Raw genomic sequence first — 20,605 nt, forward strand, 5'->3', positions numbered from 1 at the left:
CTTAGAGGCTACTTTAAAGCACAAATTCATTTGGAAGTTTCTCTAGATGTCTTCTTTCCAGTCCCACCTGTGCAATCTGCCTTGACTAATTTCTCAGCTCAAATGACAATACTTTGGGTTTGTTTCTCCACCACCTCCCTGGGCAGACTTTTCCAATGCCTGACAACCCTTTCAGTTAAGAAATTCTTCCTAATACCCAGCCTGAACCTCCCCTGGTACGGCTTAAGGCCATTTCCCCTTGTTCTATTGCTTGTTACTAGGGAGGAGAGACCGACACCCGCCTCGCTACAACTTCTTTTCAGGTAGTTGTAGAGAGCGATAAGGTCTTCCCTCAGCCTTCTCTTCTCCAGACTAAACAACCCCAGTTCCCTCAGCAGCTCCTCATATGAGACACGCTGCAAATCCTTTACTAGCTTGGTAGCCCGCCTCTGTACCCTCTCTAGCACCTCGATGTCCTTCTTGTAGAGAGGGACCAAAAACTTGACACAATACTCAAGGTGTAGCCTCCTCATAGCCAAGTACAGGGGAATGATCACCTCCCTACTCCTGCTGACAACACTATTCCTGATACAGGCCAGGATGCTGTTGGCCTTCTTGGCCACCTGGGCACACTGCTGGCTCATGTTCAGCTGGCTGTCCACCAACTGCCTCAGGTCCTTTTCTGCCGGGCATCTTTCCAACCACTCCTCCCCAAGCCTGTAGCACTGCATGGGGTTCTTGTGACCAAGTGCAGGACCTGGCACTTGGTCTTATTGAAACTCATGGAATTGACCTTGGCCCAGCAGTGCAGCCTACCTAGATCCCTCTGTAGACCTTCCCTACCCTCTGAATTTTTAAATCTGTAACCTTTATTTAATCCTGATGGTGAATGAGACAATATAAATGTAAGTTATGAGAGATTAGTTAACATTTTTTTCCTCTTTACTTCTGTTTCATTCGCTGCACAAAACGGATAACATTCCTTATGAGTAGAATATATCACTTCAGCAGTCTGAAAATTACTGTCTGCATGGGCTTCCTTCTGCTGAACTGTGATTCGTCCTGTCTTTAGATAGGTCTGAGACAGATGTGATGAGTTGTCTTCTTAGACTCCTGTTTTTTTCTGCTGACCCACAAGGGAACTGAGGCAACCTGCATACCTCGGATGTCTCCTTTTCAGACAGCTAAAATTAGGTGAGATGCATCTCATCCTCAGCAGAGTTCTTCATTGTTTGGTGTACGGCCCGATGCCACATTTCCTGTAATGCTGTTGAAATCATTCAGCGACCAAAGTGTCCATTACCTCCACAGGCTTTTCTTGGCAATGGAGTATCTAAGAGTGGAGGTTTTCTCACTAGCTATAGGCCTTTACTAGGTAAGGTTTGGCATGCAACCTGGGCATCCTAATGTCTATGTCAATGGAGGGAAACATGCATTTTTGGCACCTGTTTCATGAGATGAATCTTCCCCTAGAAGCACGTGTATTTGACTCTGTGCCTAACTGAATGAGAGTCTCTTACCACCCTGTCTAGAGAGCTGACATTTAGCCAGAGGAAGCACATGTGAAGTGCTCTGTGAACATGAAGGAGTTTGTTTCACAGCTCTCTCTAAGGAAAATGAAGGCAATATCTGAGTTTGACACAGAACACATTAATAGTGTGATTAAAACAAAACCATTTGCTAGTTTTGAGTGTGGACTCTGACAGATCTAGGGCTTAACTTTCCCATGGACCTACGTGGCATTTTTCAAAGAACAACCCTCATTCATTCTTTAATGGAAAATATATCAAGAAATTTGCAATTTGCCAATCCGTGACCTGAATAAGAAAAATCCCATTATGATTTACCTGTGTGCTTTATCCAATCCTGAATGCAAATGAGATAGTCAAAGTTGTGACCATGACTTATTTTCGTTACAGCAAGTTCTGCTTGCAAAATGGTTTTAATAACCTTGCTTATGTTTCATGGTGTTATTTAGGCTTTTTAAACTGCACGTTGTTAGGAAATCTCAGAAAAAAATAGGTTGATTAAATGTGACTCTTAACTTATTTCCACTGGAAAAGCATACTAGTGCGCACACCTTCACAGTTGCTGATGATGTGAACTTTAGCTTGAGCTATCAGAAAATGATGAGAGCAAGTTTGGGTCTGAGCTAATGATGGGAAATTTAGCAAGAAGTTCTTGTCACTGTATCTTGCACTTGCCTATTTTGAGCAATGGAGCTTTACAAGCTCCATGAGATGACAAACACTCCACAGCTTGAGGACTCTGGTGACTTGACATTGCGACATCACTTGGGCAGCATTTCAGCCTTCACCATCCACAGCTCAGCTCCTGTGAATGGTTAACAATTTTCCTTCCCAGTCAATGGGGTCTCTTAGCAGTAACACTCAACTGTCTTCCTCACATCCCTGTGGTTGGTGTAGATGACTGATATGTAATGCATGGTGAAATGAGCTATGGGAGGGCTTATATGGACAAGTCATACTGGCTTTTTATGTGATAGCCAGGAGGGAGCTCTCATGGTCTGGTAGGGTCTATTTGCTACAATTTACAGCTGCAATCGTGGCTGATTACAGTATGTCAGAAGGGTGAATCACTGGAGTTGTTGCAGAGGTGATTATGAGATGGAGCCATGAGGCCCTGGAGCATCTTAACTGCCTTGTTTGCCCTCCTGAATGTCCAGTAATAGCTGAAAATAGAGTGGACAGGAGGGAAAAGCTGTTGACAGCCAGGAAATTTACTGTAATACAGAAGGCCTCAACTTGGCACCAAGCAGCCATTTCTGTCTTTGCAAACAATTAAGATTATATTTCCTCAGAAGAAGCTGTTTCTTCAGAAAAAGCTCCATGTTGGAAGCTTAATGTTTTATTTGCTGTCTGCTGTCACATCCTGATTTGCCTTGGGACTGGCCCATACAGGATTTTTGCACCTATTTATTCATATAAATTTGAATAACAATATCATTAGGTGGGTGTATTTTCCTGTTGCAGCCGTTTTCAAGCTCTGCAGTGGCTTTCAACCTGAAAGGTTCATGAGGGCAACAAAGGAACCCAAGAATCTTAGGGTCTAAGTTCACCACATCAAAATGTTTATCTACTTTAGAAAAGTTTTAGGAGCTCACTAACAGAGCAAAGTTAAAAGCACTTCCATAGTTTAAAGTCAAATTATAAAAATAAGGTGTTCTAACATCACCAGGTTTGTGCGCTGGAATTATATACACAGAAGTGAATATGTGTAATTGTGCATAAGTGAGGGGGAGAAGAGATTGGAGTAACCCAAAATAAAGGAAAAACGTAGGTTCTTTGCTCAGTCACTCACAACCTGCCTCTTTAACTCTACAGTGTGTTTGGTTCTGGGAGCGGCTATTAGTTTGGATGTGCATCCTGTGAAGCCAGTTTGGAGCTAAACACAGCATGGTTGCATCCACACAGTACTACACCTCTAGGAACTGGATGGATTCAGCAGCATGGCACAATTGTACCCCCATTGTCCCTGGCAGGGTTTAGCACCCAGCCATTCGTGTCACAAAAGCATCGGTTTGTTGTGGCTGGGACCATGTTGATGGTGGAGCTGCGTAGACTCACATGTGTCATTTATGATTGAACTAATACACCCTGTCAGAACAAAGTTAGAAGCTTTACAGAAATGTCTGCAGTCAAGACTAATAGCTCATGATAATGATGAGTTGATTGGACTAAGACTAAGTCATATTAAAATGATAAGAAAAGAGTATGTAGTCAAGTGTCTTGGACTAGTGGTTTTCAATAAAGACATGGACCTATTAGAGTGTATCCAGAGGAGGGCCACACAAATGATCAGAAGGCTGGAACACCTCTCCTTTGAAGAAAGGCTGAGAGGGTTGGGAGTGTTCAGCCTGGAAAGAGAAGGCTCTGGGAAGACCTTATTGCAGCCTTTCAGATCTTAAAGGGGACCTATAAGAAAGATGGGGAGAGACTTTTTGCCAAGGCCTATAGTGACAGGACAAGGGGCAATGGTTTTAAACTGAAGGAGAGTAGATTTAAATTGGAGATGAGGAAAAAAAAATTACAATGACGATGATGAGGCACTGGAACAGGTTTCCCACTGAAGCTGTGGATGCCCTATCATTGGAAGTGTTCAAGGCCAGATTGCGTGGGGCTTTGAGCAATCTGATCTAGTGAAAGATGTCCCTGCTCATGGCAGGGGGTTTGGACTAGATAATCTTTAAAGGTCCCTTCCAACCCAAACATTCCATGATGCTGTGGTTCTATGATTCTATGAGGGTTTCAGTCTGCACCTTTGCATTTTTCTACATAAGGATTAATGAGTTGTACAGTATTTTCAGTATGTTGCGGCAATACAAACAGTAACTATTGATTTCTGGAAAATTCTGTTCTAATTTTTCCAGGACTTATTACAGTTTCAATTTATGTTTGGTTTTGAGATTTCGGACTGAGCAGAATAGACCATGTCAGAATTTTTTTCTGGCTGTTCCCAACAACAACGAGGTTAATCCCTGAAGTGCTGTGTTTGTGGGCTAAAATAACTTCCTAAGTATAGTTGAAGACATGTCTTCATGACTGCCTGATCAATGTTTTTTATTCACACTTCTGTTACGGACAGGGTTTGACCTGATGGATTCGTTCAGCGTGAAACAGATTTTTGGAATGAAAGAAAATGGAATTCAGAGTGCTTATGTACGACTTGGAAGCTTCCCTGTTGTTCAGAAAACTGAGTGAGTACCCTGTTTTTTCACTTTATTTTTATCTGAGCCTCTGCTTTACATCATTTGATTCCTCTGCGTTAACCTAGTAGTAGTTATCTAGTACATGTGTTGCTGCTTTGAGCAGCTCTTTCAGTTCTGCTGGCACAGAATTGATACAACCTGGTCGGGAGCCTCCGCACCAACTACAGGCTCCATCTCAATAGTTATGAGGAACAGTATCAAGAAACTCACAACAAAAGAACTTAAGGATTAATAAATACCTTCTAAAAGGAATATTTAGTAGCATTCCCACTGAGATATATATTAGCTAGTCACAAGAGACCAGTTCCTAGTAGTTGTTATCAGTTAGCTAATACAGGTTTTGGCCTCATAAAAGAATGAGCAACTTTTAATTCTGTATCAACATGGATTCAGTCCTTGGAGCGTTTTATGACCTAAGGCTGCCAGTTGTGCCATAGTTTATTAGGAAGGTTTCTCTTAGGATTGTCACTTGAGTCCTGCTAGCATTAGCCTTGAAAAGACTGAGTGCATAATTTCACTGAGTAACCACGAACCATAGATCGAATTGTCATCATTAACATTTGTGCAGTAAATTTCTCTGTGCTGGTTTGAACTTCAGCTGAAAAAGTCGATAGTAATTCTTTTCCTTCTTAGGGATGAGGGCTGTCATTTTTTATTCTGTTTTAGCTGTTTTACTCAGCTCACTGCATCTTTGAGATTGTCCTGTGACTTACATTTGCTTGATTTCAAATATTTTTTTCATCCTGGAGCCAGCCTGGATTGATTTTCCCTTCTCCTCTCCCCCTCTTTCTCCACACATAAACACAGGGTCTTTAAAAAAGTAAAATTATGATATACTGAGAGGAAAACTGTTTGCTCTAAAGTCCATAAATGATGTCAAGTCTCAGGGTAAGTAAATTCATGATCTGGGAGAAGGCCAGGCAGCTAAAGACACCTTGGTCTTGATAAGTAGTATATACATAACTGGTGTGTGTGGGGAGGGGAATAAACCTATTTTATTTGGCTCACAGCAGTCTCTGGATTGAATCTCTGCTTGCTGCAACTTGTAACAGCTAGTGGTAGTGTAATTTATCACTGTAAAGTGTTACCACCAAGACTACACACAATGAAGCCCTTGAAGTGAAGAAGTCCAGTTTGTACTTAAAAAATTCTAGGATGATAATCTACTGAATCTGAGCTCTGGGTGATACTATGACAAACAGGACTACAGCAATCCTTGGGAGTATAAACAGGAATTGTCAAGTATGAGCTGACTATCTCCATATCAGGCAACTCCGTCACCACTGCTGGGGTTTCCATAATTCAGTAGTTAGAAATGGAGCAAATGAAAGTTTAAAGAACTGTAAAGCAAGCCTAATAGTGAGAAATTCAAGAACTGCAGTGTAGTCAGGTAAAATTAAGAAGTGGGTAACAACTGAGGTGATCAGTCTCTGTGAGAACCTCTGGGAAACCAAAGCTTAGTAAGATTCTTTGGTGCTAAGGATAGTGGTAGACTGAAAGTCAGTGGCTACCTGTTAACAATATGAAAATACAGCATGGAAGAAAGGCACGCTTTTGACAATGAATGTAATTAACCACTGGAACAAGTTAGCACACATTACAGAGAGTTATCCATTTGCATTCCTTTTTCAAATTAAGGGTTGAAGTACTTCGTTGTTGTTGTTTCTGTTGTTGTCTTCCCAGAAAGACTGAGAGAGTGAAGCCAGACCAACTAGCTGTGATGACTTTCCGTCTGTTCAGATTACACCCATTTATTTGTTATTGTTGTGTTTAAAATAAGTGGAAAATTTTATTGCTCAGGACAATTAGAAGTAAAACATCCTTAATTAGTAGATTGAAATAACTAAGCTTTCTTTCAAATGATTAACTGAAACATGGGATTAAAGAACAACTTTTATATTTTCAGCTTTTTATATTTTAACTTCCATACTCCTGTGATATGTGAATAAACCCAAATGGATATAACACCATGGAAGGTATAATACCATGGAAGGTGTCTGCATATTTGGTTAATTTTAGCCTTTGGATGTTAGGATTCTGAGATGATACATATAAGGTCATTGCTCAGAGAGAATGGAATCTTGTAAAGCTGCACAAAACTGATAACTGGAATAATAAACAAAACAAAAACATCTGTTCTGTCTTGCAGATAACCTCAAGCAATGTTTAGCAACTGATAGCAACATCTCATAATTAGACACAAAATCATTAACTGAGTAATATATGTAATTCACTTTATTATCTGCTTAAAGGATTTATATCCTTTTATATAATCACTGGTACTTTTACAAAGTGTCAGCTTAGATGACTGGGAAATATGCCTATTCATCTTCTGATCTGGAGCCTACAACTATGAACTTCCTTCCTCTTTGCGGTGAGACATCCTGTGGTGGTTCTGTTCACAAGAAAACACAGCAGCCGGGAACTTGGCCACAGCCAGTGTCCTGGTCATCGAGGGACTTACAGGTCTCTCTAACTGTCTGAGGGCTGGTCCGTAAATCTGGCTGATGCTTCTCCCCACTCCTCAGGTAACTGGAGCTGTCTTACTCTTTAGTCATGGCTCCTCAGTGGATCTTTTGGCCAAAGCCTTTCCCCAGATTTATAGTTTTGGATACTCAGACTTGGTGCTTATTACTGTTGTCTTGGCTAATGCCAAGCTTTTGGCTCACTATCTTATTCTGTCCTCCATCTGTTTGTCCTAGTCCTGACTCCAGAGCCTTCCTTCTGGCAATGTCTATCCCTCAATTTTCTCTTGCCTGATCTGGTTCCAACCTGGCTTAGTCCTCATCTCAGCTATCACCTCAGAATTTTCTGATGCTCGTCCTAGCTTCTAGTGATGATCAGTTTGCTCTTTATACTGCTACAGTGTGGTCTTCCCCAGTTTCTGAGTCTTTGGTGGTTTTGCCATGTATTCTTTGGTGTGTTTGTCTGGGGTGTCTGTCTCCTGACATTGACTTTGACTTCAGTTACTTGCCTTGGGTTTCCCTGTGAGCTCTTGCCCTGCTCTCTTTATTTGTTCTGCTCCACAGAGAAGAAAATTCTACACAAAGCTACTAAAACCTCGAACCTAAACATGAAGCCTGTTGAATGCTTCCTTGTTCCTTACTTCTTCTCAAACATGTATTTTATATGAGGAACAGCAGAGACAACTAAGATTCTTCATCTTGGAGAATGCTCAGGGGGGGTATCTTATCCATGTACATAAACACCTGATGAGGAGGAACCAAAGATGGAGCCAGAAGTGTCTCAGTGGTATCCACTGACGGGAGAAGAAGCAATGGGAACAAATTAAAATCACTAAATTCAAACCAAACACAAGAAAAATCTTCTTTAGACTAGATGATCTCAAGGGGTCCTTTCCACCCTCAATGGTTTTGGGATTTGTAATTCAGTACTGCAACCTCTCCCACTCTCTGCCAACCCCATCTTTCCCTTTCCTACTCTCTTCCTCCATACCAGAGGCAGATGTCAGGCCTGATCTGTGACCTGTCCCAAAATTTCTCATGGTGCTGGAGTTGGAAAAAGACCAAGATATTGTGCTGAAGTCAGGGATAAGACACAGGACTCCTTTCTTCAAAAAGTGGGGACAGCAGACTCCCAGCTGAAGAATCTTGCTGTGGCCTTGTCTAGTCTCATGACCTCTCTTGCCAGACAAGTTCTTGTCACCTAGAAGAATAAACATGTCTGTCCAAAACTGCTGTGAAGTCAGTAGGAATATGTCTATTAGGAGCACACCTGAGGAGTTCTTTGTAGGATTCTTCTTTACCAGCCAATGAAAGAGGGCGCATTCATGGGCCCTAGCACTAGACCCATATCATTTGTGCTCTTCACCTGTTTATGTTGTCATGTCAGGTTAGTTTTGACTCATATCAAGCAATGTTATCCCAGACAACACCTGGGCCTGGTGTGGAGGATGGACTATGCCAGAGCCTGCTCCCCAAAGGCAATTTGGATACAATCACTCTCTTTGGAAAACGAGCATTCAGCTGAACTGCACTCATAGCTAGCAAATGGACCCTGAGCATTGTTTAGTAGTGTGGGTATAGACATTAGGACTCCTACTTCTAATAAGGTAAAGATTAAGCAGGACTGAGGTGGAATGACTGAAGGCTTTTTTTGGTCTTTTAGAGAGTAAAAGACTGAAGGGAGAGTGGATGGACATACAAAAGGCTGTAGCAAAGAGAGCAGGACAAGTTGCTCACACGGTTCCTTGTGGAAAAAAAAAAAAGTTGTTTCAGGAAGATTAAACTATAGCAAGTGAGATTTAGGATAGGGTTTTTTTTGAAGCAGGTAGGAGAGTGAAACAGAGGCAGAAATTACCTAGAGAAGTTGTAGAGGCCAAAAAAATGTCTGCCAAGGATGTATGGGTGGGTTGATTACTGTGTTGTAACAATCCTTCTATAGTCCTTTCTTTTCCTTTTTCCTTTGTTTTTGTTTTTCTTTTTTTTTTTTTTTTTTTTGTCATTCTAAGAGCCTCTGGTGATGTGATGTGTATGGAAAGGTATTGGCTTTCTCCAACCTTGTTTTGCAGACCTTAGTGAGTTACTTTTCATATTAGTGGTTTTTAGCTGTTGTAAAAGTGATCAGATTTCCCAAATATGTTAATTATCTTCTTCCTCACCATATGCAGACACCTTATTAATTATTGTTACATTCAGTGCCTGAAATGAGAACTGATAATCTTATTTTTCTCCATTGTGTTATTATTATAGATGTAGGATCTCATGCTGATTGTTAGAGATGTAGGCTCTTATGCCAAACAAAAGCATGTAAGGAGGCGGCTATATATTGAAAATAGGCAGCAGCTAAAAGAGTCTTCTGCTTGGTTATTATCATTTTTCTTTGTAGAAGTTGTGATTCACCTGACCTTGTAGCTGGGTTAATTAACTCTCAGACTAACCTGCAGCACCAGGGGATTCTCTTGGCTTTGAGTTTTATAAGGGCCTCCCTTTTCTGCAATCTATCCTGTTGTCAGAATTATAGACCAAGGAGCTGGCAGAGTGCTCCCTGTAGGTACCAGGCATCCAACAAAGCTCCATAATATGGATCATCAGTTCAATTCAGCCTTGGGTGAAAGAAGGAAATAAAACATTTCTGAGGACAGCAATTCCTGCCCTTGGATTCATAAGTAAAGCTGAACTTCTAGACGATCACTTTTTAGTGAGGAAATAAATGAAAACTCATAAACAAAGTTTTTGTTATTTATGTAGTAATGCACCTGTGTAAACGATGCAGGGACCAAGGACTTCAGAGATAGCTTTTGTCATATCTTCAGAGTAACGAGACTGTCTTTAGATTTGCTTTTGGCTTGAAGCCTCTGTCAGGAACTTGCAGCCAGTTCTTTGGCACCTTTGAAAATCAGTTGAGGGTAACAGGTATAGGTCATTATAGCTTTCTATCAGTTTAAATCTATCTGATGGGCCATTTGTCAGCCTCTGTGTGATGAGGTGCGGCCAGACTCACAAGGATATTTAGGTACCTAACTCCCAGTTATTTCTGCGGGCATCAGGCATCTGAAAACCCTTTTTGAATTTAAGCTCGTAGGGTAATATACCTGTTCCCAGCTCAGAGGTATCCAGAAAGACTATCTTAGCACAGAGGGCAGTAGTTGGCTCTTGCAGAGGTTGTAGGTCATCAGGCCCAGGGCTCAACATGGTATCTTGGGGGATTAATTTCAACCAAGCAATGATGCCACAGTTACAGCCACTGCCTTTAATTCGTACTTGGAACGAAGCACACTTACATATGCAGAATAGAAAAACCATTAGGGAAAGGCAGCAGTGAAGACATCTGTCCTGCTGCTGTTGATGTGATGATAACAAACATACTACGGATGAGGAAGAGAGCAAAGCACTCCCAGGGTTGTAACCCCATCACTTCGTGCCACCACTGGATTAAATGAGGAATCATTTCTCTGCTGGCTTTTCATTCAGTAGGAGGCTGGAGTTGTTGGTGGGCTGTAGCTAGGAGAGTAGTTCAATATGGCTGTCAATATGTGCTCAAATTATGAATCAGAATCTTAAAGGGCAGGACAGAGAGGGAACTCATTAAACCCAGTTGTGACAGTGAAGGTAGGTGGTGAGGAGTGTGTGAAGTTAAATGCACTAGGCATGTATGCTGAAATGACAAGAGTTTGAGGAGCTGAGCCGCAGGGACATGCCCTCACTGGCAGCACTCTCGTGTAGAAATGTCCATGGTTTTAGTTCAAGAGAATGGAGCAGTAGGCGATGCCTTTTCAACTATCAACATTGCCACCTTGCTGAAGTTTCTTGAGGGGATGGAGTAAAACACCCCAGACTGTCAGTGGTGCTAAAAGCTGAGGCATGCATGCATTTTCTTCTTTGAGAAACTTGGACACAATGAGTGTACAAAGCCATTTGAGAGGAAATTTGCACTAAGGCATGTCAACGGTGAAGGAGACCTGGTGGGGTGCCCTCTTGGGAGGGCTGATGTGACTGAGCTGACTCTCTCTTGCCAAACATCCTGTAGACTTTCTTGGTGGTTTTCAATGCCCTAGTCATGCCAGTTCTATTCTCCATGGCAACTCTGCCTCAGGAATGACAACTAACACGCTTTGTCATGAAGAAAGGGAGTATCTGGCTATTTTATGTGCTGTGGGAGAGAGGGGTGCTGGTGTGAGGTGGATCTGTGACCAGGGAGGGCTAGTTTGTGAATAGCTGGTACCAAGAAGTGAGACAGCCTTGTCTGCTGTCCTAAGGGAAGCATTTTACAAAGGTGCTAGTAAGAGCCTGGTTCAGTTTTCACTTGTGTTGGAAAACTTTAGAGTGTGCCTATGTCCCCAGTGGAAAGTCCAGCTTATAAAGGTACATAGCCTGCATGAGCATTTTATACAGCAGAAGCCACAGTAGTGGGTGAAACCACAGTGTTCTGAATTTTTAACTTCGCTAAAAAGACAGGAAATTCAAAATGCAGATTAAAAGATGACTGAGTATTTTGGCATTAGGAAAGACTGGCTTTCGACCTTTGCTGTAATTGCAAAACTATTTTGGAAATTTTGAGGATTTTTTGCTTTAAACACCATTAAAAGCCTCTAGTTCTGTGTGCCCTTGTGCCAGTTTCTATGTAGTGATGGAATATGTCAAGTATTCCTTAAGAGAATCTGTCTTCATTGTTTTGCTCTTCATTAATTGCTCCCACTGTGTTTTATTTTCTAACGGGTACTTATGCCTGACTGCTCAGATGTCCAGAAGCAAAGACATGATGTTTAGGAAGAGTCTATTTAGGAATGACCAGGGGAGAAGGCTGGCTTGGACATGGGGTGCAATGAAGTTAACTGGGACTCTTCAGCTGGGAAAAGAGATGGCTTAGAGTATTATAAGCAAAGTTTGCAAAATCATGAATGGCATAAAAAATAGAAAAAGCATAGGTTCATTGTGTTGTCCCTTGTAAGAACAGAGCTAGGTCCTAAACAAACAAGAGGAGGCTCATTATACAGTGGGTAGGAGACCTGCATGATTCCTTGCCAAAGGATGTTGTGAATGTAATAAGTTTACCTGAGTTCAAGGGGAGACTGGAGAAGTCCATACAAGATAAATCCATAGAAAATTATTAATACAGAAATTTCAACTGTGTCTGAACTTCACTTCTGGATCCCAGAGAGCTGGAGGTAGGGGAGATATGTTTGTTCTGTTCATTCTCGTTCTTAGGCATCCAGTAATGGCTAGTGGCAAAAAAATAATCAAACTGGCTTAGTTAACCCTTCTTTCCAGCCCTGCGTGATCATGTTATGTTGTGTTCTTATGTTGGGGATGAGTCAAAAAAGTACTGGAGTTGGTTACTTCAGACTTATGCATGGATCATGGTGTCACACTGAATAAATTTCTGCCTAATATGTTTGCAATGTTTGATTTCAGAAGGCTCTTCTGTTCTCCCAGGTCATCAGCCAAGGAACATCTTGGACAGGCATGAGGTGTAGTAACCGTTTTGGGGCAAATATTACAATATTTTTTGATAAAACTTGGTACATTTATAGAGGGTTTCAGGTGTGCCTGCCCATTCTCAGGTGTCACAGGTCTCCAGTGCATCTGAAGAACAGAATGATTTACAGATTGCACGAACTGAAGCATCAAATGAAAAACAACTGTTTTGACAAGATGGATACTAGACTGCAGATTTTCACTGTTTCTTGTTCAATTTGAGAGCTTCACCATTGGAATTAAAAAGCACTTCTCAAGGACAGAACCACCTGTAGGGCACACGCTCACATTCATCTCTCTGCAGGCTGCCAGATACAGCAGATTTTGGAGGAACTATATGATACTTTTGCAAAACATTGCTGGGACATGCAGAGGGTTTTAGAAGTTCTGCACTTCACTGCTAAGCCTGATACGTTGCTCTCTTTTCCCTCCCCATGCCAGGGATGTATTTCCACAAGGTCTCCCTGATGAATATGCCTTTGTAACTACCTTCAAATTCCGGAAGACTTCCAGGAAAGAAGACTGGTATATTTGGCAGATTATCGACAAGTATGGCATACCACAGGTATGAGGCCCTTTGCAGCCAGGAAGAACACCCTTGTTTCTCTTTTGTTGCATGAACCAGCTTTCTTGCCTTAACTTCCCACTCCTTTTCCCCTGTGTAGAAGTAAAAATCCCTTAACCTGTCTTTTGGTTCATTTTGCTGAAAATCTTTTATCTTTAATTCAAACCCTGAAGGAAGGTTTGCATAGACCTTGATTGTTCTTAGCATGCGGATAAATATGTGAGATGAGAAGGAGGAGAAAGATATACCAACCTCGCTCTTAGAACCCCTTTTGGATTTTTGGTTGTTTTGTTCAGGTAGTTCTTTTTAGGGAAAATATTTTACCTGTTTGGAAAAAGATTGACACACAGATCTACTACTGAGCAGAGACCTATGCCAAGTTTTTGAACAGACTTCTAGATATCATGCAAAGACATTACGGGTTCGCCACTTAGGATGTGGCTGTAACACCTATTATTGCTCCACAATCTTGAGTCCTGGCTGCTACAGAATTTGATCTAATAATTTTTGTCAAGTACGCTCAGATTCTTAGAAGAAAAATACCATAATAGTGTAACAAAAGGCTATGTGTTCCTATATAGCATGTTCTTAGCAGCATGCTATAGTTTAGGTGTTTGAGTGTGCTTGAGGAGGGAGTGGCTTGTATGGGCTGTATGATGTTCCTTCTCAGTACAAACATGATGCTGACGGCACTATCCATGACTCTAAACTGGGCTGTTGGCATGGGCTCACGTAGCCATGTAATGCAGTATTGCTGCTTTGGGACAGGTATTCAAATGGATTTCGGGAACTCACCGTGAAGGATAGGCACAGTTTGAGGACTTAGCTAACTGAGTTTCAGACAATGGTAAAAGGTTTGTATGAAAATTATCAGTTGTACTTTGTTAAATGAAACACGATTTACTGTGCATGCCTAATTCCTGCAGAGTGAGAACGTCTATATATCTCAGTATTTCTTGGAGACTGCTGAAAACTTGAACTGCTTAGATGCGGAGAGAAAAAAGCACTCCAGATTCTCAGTGATATTTTCAAAAGTGCTTTAAACTGTGGTGCTATAAGTGACTTAAAGCCTCACAAGCTTGTTTCTTGTAAAGTCAGTAGTGGTTTGGCCACTACACTGCAGACCTGCATAGCTTACAGACTGCAGACACTTCTGAGCTATCGTAATCCAGGATGGCTTTTCCAGCCAGCATGGTACTTAGCTGCATGCAGATGTTGGGTCAGATCTAGAGTCAGCCTACTCTGGGCTGCTTACATCAGATGTGGCTTGGTGCCGATGCGGCCAAACTCCTTCCAGCTCTGCAGCTTGCAGAAGCACCATTTGTTCCGCTGGCTCTGTGCTTGCTCTGTTCACTGCTGCTTGCTGGTATCTGTCTGACTTTAGTAAAAGAGGAAATTGATTTCTAAATGAACTAAAAGTATAATGTCTTCAAAAGCCTATTTTTGCCTGCTCCATAGCTTGCAACACAGCAGGGAGGCTGTAGCTGTAGTTTTCTGTTCAAAGCATCTGAAATAAAGTGTGGGCAGTGCTACAGCTCGGCAGACTGGTTTCATACTAGGCAATGAGGCATTTGTTCATGCCCCATGGGATGGCTGAGGACATGTGATGGGACTAAAGAACACAGAGTCTGCTGGGATGTAGTGGAGGAGTGCACAGGACAGAAGGATCCAAAACAGGTTCACCTTTGTCTGTCTGCCTTTGGGGAAATGTCCCTGATGCGCTACCACCCAACCATGCCCAGGCATTGCCTGGGGGGCATCAAACTGGCACGTGCTGAAAACACATCAAAGATTGTGCTCACAAGAGAAGGCTTTAAATGGTCATGGGTCTGCACCCAAGCCTGTGTCCTGCCCCATCTTATTTACTAGAACAGGTGTCGGCTCCCTGTCCATATCTCACACAAAACTCTGTCGTCTGCTCTTTGCTTGGGCTTTTCACCTCATGCTGCACCATCCCTGACTCTGAGGTGTCAGTCATGAGGGAAAGCAGGCAGGAGGAAGGAGATGGCTTTGACTTTCTTAGTGAAATCACTTCTGTCTGTTGCAGGTCTCGATCCGACTGGATGGAGAGAACAAAGCTATAGAGTACAATGCCATTGGGCTCACCAAGGATGCCGTGAGGGTGGTCTTCCGAAATGCACGAGTCAGTGATCTTTTTGACCGCAACTGGCACAAAATTGCCCTCAGCATTCAGTCAAAGGCTGTCTCACTTTACATAGACTGCAGGCTGGTGCAGATACTGCCTATTGAAGACAGGGAAAACATTGACATTCAAGGAAAGACTGTGATTGGCAAACGCTTGTATGATAGCGTCCCCATTGATGTAAGTACTGCATGTGCCGATTAGAGCTGGGGTAACGTTCATCACTGGGTTTGCAGTGTGTGAGTGGGGTTTTGGGGATTATGTTGTAATTGACACTTTCTCTGAAGCAGCATCACTGAAACGTTACCTGTGTTACCTAGCTAAGACAGATTGGCATCATGTACAAGACTTGCTGCCTTTTTATGTGCCTGTCAGTATCTCAAAATAAGAAATATGTTTAATCTTTCTGTGTAGTCCCAGATTGTGCTGTAGTTAAAATCAGAGACAAAAGCATCTGCAAATACCATCAAACTGGGTACTAAACTACAGACATAAAGGTCTTTTGTGGTCTGATCTTGATATTATGAATGTTTCCACCTGTGATAGGAAGGGATGGGGAAAAAAAGAAAGCTTGTTAACTCAGAAGAGTCATGATATATTCTCAGTTCCTCAGAAATGATACTGATATTAAATGACTCTTGCTCCAATTGAAACAAAGCTGAGACCTGCAGATTGTACCTGATTGTCCAGTAGCAGTGTTAATCTGGTATAATTTATGTGTGATTGGTGTTTTTAAGATTTGTGTGATCTTTCTTAGCTGTGCAAAATGGGTGGAATGTGCATATTAAATGTGCTAATAACATTTCTCATGCAGGGGTAAATGGTCAGAAGATGCAAGCCACAACAGGAGAAAAACTTTATGTCTAGATTAAATTCTAGAAAGGATGGAGGTGGTCAAAATATGTCTTCTCAGACATAAATTTGCCCAGGAGATGGGGATTAGCGTGCCTCTTTATTTGCATGAAAACCTGCACCAGAATTTTAATAGGCATATTCAGGGTCTCATTAGCTCAGCACTCTTGGAGCATGCTGAGATATTGGCCCATTATTGATGGAGAGAGATAAATATTGACTACAGGATCCATAGAATCACTATGAAGTTAACACCATCTGTTTTTTGTTTGTATTCGTCTGCACTGTTTATATCCAAGCAAAAGGACATGTGGTCTTTTAATAATTCACTGTCTCTGAGACTATTGCCTCATTTCGTCTTTTAGTTTGATCTTCAGCGGATGGTTATTTACTGTGATTCTCGGCATGCTGAGCTGGAGACCTGCTGTGACATTCCCTCTGGACCAGTAAGCTTCTTTTTGTCATTATTTATTTTCACATGAACACTCTTATTACATAAATCAGGGAATATATGGTAGTGTGGGATTATAATTTTTTTAATGATGGTGGATAAAACCTAACTATATAATTAGTAATGTAGCAGCACCAGAAGAGGACTACTGCAGAGGAATGAGTATGAAGAATATGAAATTTCCAAGTTGCTCTTTCCTTGTCAAACTATCAGGGAGAACAAAACCCTGAAGTAACGATGGAACACCACAAATGCAGCATGAAATATTCACATGTTTCTCACTGGTTTTATTTGGGAAGAGCTAAAACAGTGCCAGTTGCTTCTTAGTTTCCGATGCCCAACTCTTGTTAGAAACTTCCACCCTCCTTTCACTCTTCTCCCCTCAATCTCGGTTAAAGAGATTCATTGTTCATTTTGCCACATTTTCCTTTATTGCTTGAATGAATGGCTTTTGTGGGATTTCATTCCTCACTAGGACTCATTTAGCTGTGTGTTATCCCGTAATGCATACACAGTTTCTCTAAAGCAGGTGTAAGAGGAAGCTTTCTAGCATCAAAGGCTTTGTCATGAACTTGGTTGTTTGGGTGTAGTGCCAGGTCACGGTCCTGACAGAAGCACCTCCTCTGGAAGTGAGGCCGACTGCTGGCAACGAGCAAGTTGGCCACCTCAAGACTGTCAACTGCTCCTGTCCTGCTGGACAAAAGGTGAGTGTTGAAATGAGTGTGTTTCATTTGAGGCATGCTGGATAGGTTTGGAAATAGGGGTATGACATTGTGCAAGTGAGTTATAAGAAAGGATGCATTTGATAGAGAAGTACTTTAGGACCTAGAGGTGGAAATCACTTCATAGAAAGAGCCAGGCATGTGTTATTCACAGGTGGGATATCTGTAGAGGTAATCAGGTATCCCAGGTGTTTTCTCTTTACCTAATTCAGTGATTTTGATCATGCTAGTAGTCCTGATAGCAACCTTGAAAACAAAGTGATTATTCTTATCCAGCCCAGTTATGTGTATCCTTCTTCAAACAAAAAGGAAGAGATTCTGGAGGTAAATGTAACCACATTGGAAAAATCTCACAGTTTTTAAAAGCAGTCTGATTGCTTATATTGGCTGTGACTGAGACCTCTGAGAAGCCACCGTTGCTGTCGTTGCTCTTGAGGACACATCAGTTTTAGTCTGTTCTCCGATAAAACCTGAAAATATTTTTGTTGTCCTCAGTTGTTGTAGGATTTGGTCTCTTCCTTTGTTATATAATGAGAAGATCAGTCTGACTAATCATGGGGTTTTTTTTGTCTTAGGGGGAGAGAGGTCCAATTGGCCCTGAAGGTCCTAGAGGTCAAAAGGTCAGTAACATGAGCTAGTTCTTTTTTTTTAATAAAAACAACAACAAAACCCCAGTTTCAGAGTAAATTGAGGAGTTGATGGTTTTGAGAAATAAGAGTCAATTTGGCATATGACTGAGTTCAGATAATTTTGGAGGAGACTGGGACTGCAGGAAACTCTGGCCATCTTGTATCTTTGCTTTAGGCTTGCATTTGAACTTCTCTGTTGCTGCTTTATGTCCTGTAGCTTCTAAACTGGCATTTTTACAAGTTAGTGTTATTCACTAGGTCATGCACAGCTTTCATGATAAGTCACCTGGAAAACCATGTGCTGCTTCTGTGCTGTGCCTTGCTCAGCAGTAGCAGACATCTGTAGGTTAGGCAGCAGCCTCCCAGTCACGGTCTACCAAATTTCCTCAGACTAGGGTAAAGGATTAGCCACGATCTGTTATCCTTAGCAAGATTGTCTGAGTCATGATGTTAAATATAGGCCACTTTCCTCAGTACTCTTCTTCCTAGATGACAGGGTAGGAGAGTGGTTGTGATGTCTGCTTCAAGTTTCACAGTGCAGCCTCTATATTATCCTGCATATTCTGCAAGCTTCTTTGATATGCACGTGCGTGCATTCAGCATACGCACATTTTCCTTCTGTGCTTGGTTTCAAATAGAGCTGTGAGACAATTGACTTAAAGGGAGCACTTATCCTGGAAGAAAACAAAGATTCACAACATTGCTGAAGAGGTGAATGGTGGTGGCGGCTCCCAGTTTCATCATTTGTGAGATTAAAAAGCTGTTTGGGAACAATTTGTATTCAAAACTATTTCCACCTGAATCACTTCTGCAAATTCATTCATTGAATTTGTACCTGTTTGGTGGATAAAGGAATTGCACCCTACCAAAATTTACTCAGTTACTATGAAACACTGTGGGAGGGAAAAAGGAGAAATCTCTGGGTCTTGGAAGGTCAGACATCCTCAGCAATGTGTTGCGGGATTTTTGGCAAGGCTTGGTCTGCTGTCTGCAGGAAGAAGTTTTGGATGATGAAGAGATATGGAGTATGTTTTCTGCTGGCATGAAAGAAAATGGATGCATTAATGCTCAAATGCGCCTGACTGAAACATCAGAAAATGTTTCTTTATGCTTCCACGTGTATATAAATAGCAACTTTCTATTTTAATCTGTGACAGCTTAAATAATGACGGGCTGTTTTGAAGAATGGCAGAGCCATGACTGTTGTGAGGAGGTTGCAGAAGGACAATGATGATAATGATAAAAGTGCCCTGCAGCAACATCCCGTTGTCTTTCATTGCTTTGACAAGGTCTATGCACTGTTGAGGATGTCTGTGCCGTGTAACATGGCATGCTGCTGGGGTATGGGAGATAGTAGTTGAATACAAAATAGTGTATATGCAAGCCGAGCATCAGCAGGTTTTCTGTAACAGCTCCTGAAATGGCTGTCCCACTCCTGCAGGTGGGCAGCTGAAGAGCTCTGCAGATATATATGAGTTTTCCTTGGCTGTAGTGATCTAAGACTCGTATATAGCTGAGGCAGGACTGTGTCACAGTCTCAGGGAGCTGGGGACGATGCCATTTAAATCCAGGCTCTGACAACAATTGATATAAATGTGATCATTTGAGACAAATTACATAGTTTCTCTGTCTGCTAAATAAGGCAAGTAACGGATTTTGTTCCTGACTTGCAAATCACACAGACTCACAGAATCACAGAATGTCAGGGGTTGGAAGGGTCCTCGAAAGATCATCTAGTCCAACCTCCCTGTGCACCACCCTTGAAAGCAGTTCTTGCATTACTATTGTCAAGGACCAGCTTGTCACAGTCCCTGCTCTATGTGCAGGAACTAATATCGCTCTCCTCTCTCTCTCTGTAATGTTACTGAGCTACCCAGTCTAAAATGCTGGCTATGGGGAAGAAAGTGAATGCTATTTGCAACACCCCAATATTACCACTTAATAGTTTATTAAGGAAAGACTGAGGGTTTGATTAAACCAGGCTAACAAGCAAATACAGCATAAGAAAAGACGAAGCATTAATTGGCTACACAGAGAGGTGGGAATAAACAAATTACTAAGGAAAGAAATTGTCAGGAAAAGCTGGAAATAGAGTGACATCAAGACTCTGAGTCAAAATCCATCATTTTCTCTATAGACACCATCACTAATGAGCACCTTTTATTTGAGATTAATTGCAAAGCTGAGTTCTACCCCTAAATAACAGAGGCCCAAGAGATATTTAGGTAGGCTGTAGGTACTTGAGCTTTATCCAAAAACATTTTACAGGCTGAGAGTGAGAAATGCTCTGCCAGAGACTACATGATGGCCATTTAAGAACCCACGAAAGCAGCTGGTTCAGCTGTATCAGAGAAACAGCACACTACTGGTGAGAGTCACCTGAGAAATTAGTCCCACCAGGGGATACTAATAGGGAGAGAGGTCAGTGTCAAAAACCAAAACAGCCCCCTTTGCCCCAAAACAGGGATCTTTGGAGAGATTGACATAGGCAAGGGGACTGTGAGGCTCCTTCTTTAAGCTAAGACAATTTTAGGGTTTTGTTTTGTTTTCCCTAGATCTGTAGTAGCTGGTGGCTTTTTAAGTCTTTATCTGAAGAAG

At 41.8% G+C, this 20,605-nt stretch overlaps 1 protein-coding gene across 1 annotated transcript in view; it reads left to right on the forward strand.

Moving 5' to 3' along the window:
- The window catches only part of COL22A1 (collagen type XXII alpha 1 chain), a 210,153-nt gene that overhangs the window by 60,499 nt on the left and 129,049 nt on the right, over nt 1-20,605 (forward strand). Inside the window, exons 4-9 of the mRNA XM_086466066.1 lie at nt 4,585-4,696; nt 13,087-13,210; nt 15,258-15,533; nt 16,571-16,651; nt 17,247-17,360; nt 17,954-17,998. Of these exons, the coding sequence (XP_086322192.1) occupies nt 4,585-4,696; nt 13,087-13,210; nt 15,258-15,533; nt 16,571-16,651; nt 17,247-17,360; nt 17,954-17,998 (752 nt within the window). The remainder of the gene's footprint in view (nt 1-4,584; nt 4,697-13,086; nt 13,211-15,257; nt 15,534-16,570; nt 16,652-17,246; nt 17,361-17,953; nt 17,999-20,605) is intronic.

Source organism: Leptosomus discolor, chromosome 5 (assembly GCF_034619465.1).
Source record: "Leptosomus discolor isolate bLepDis1 chromosome 5, bLepDis1.hap2, whole genome shotgun sequence".
Lineage (NCBI taxonomy): Eukaryota > Metazoa > Chordata > Aves > Leptosomiformes > Leptosomidae > Leptosomus > Leptosomus discolor.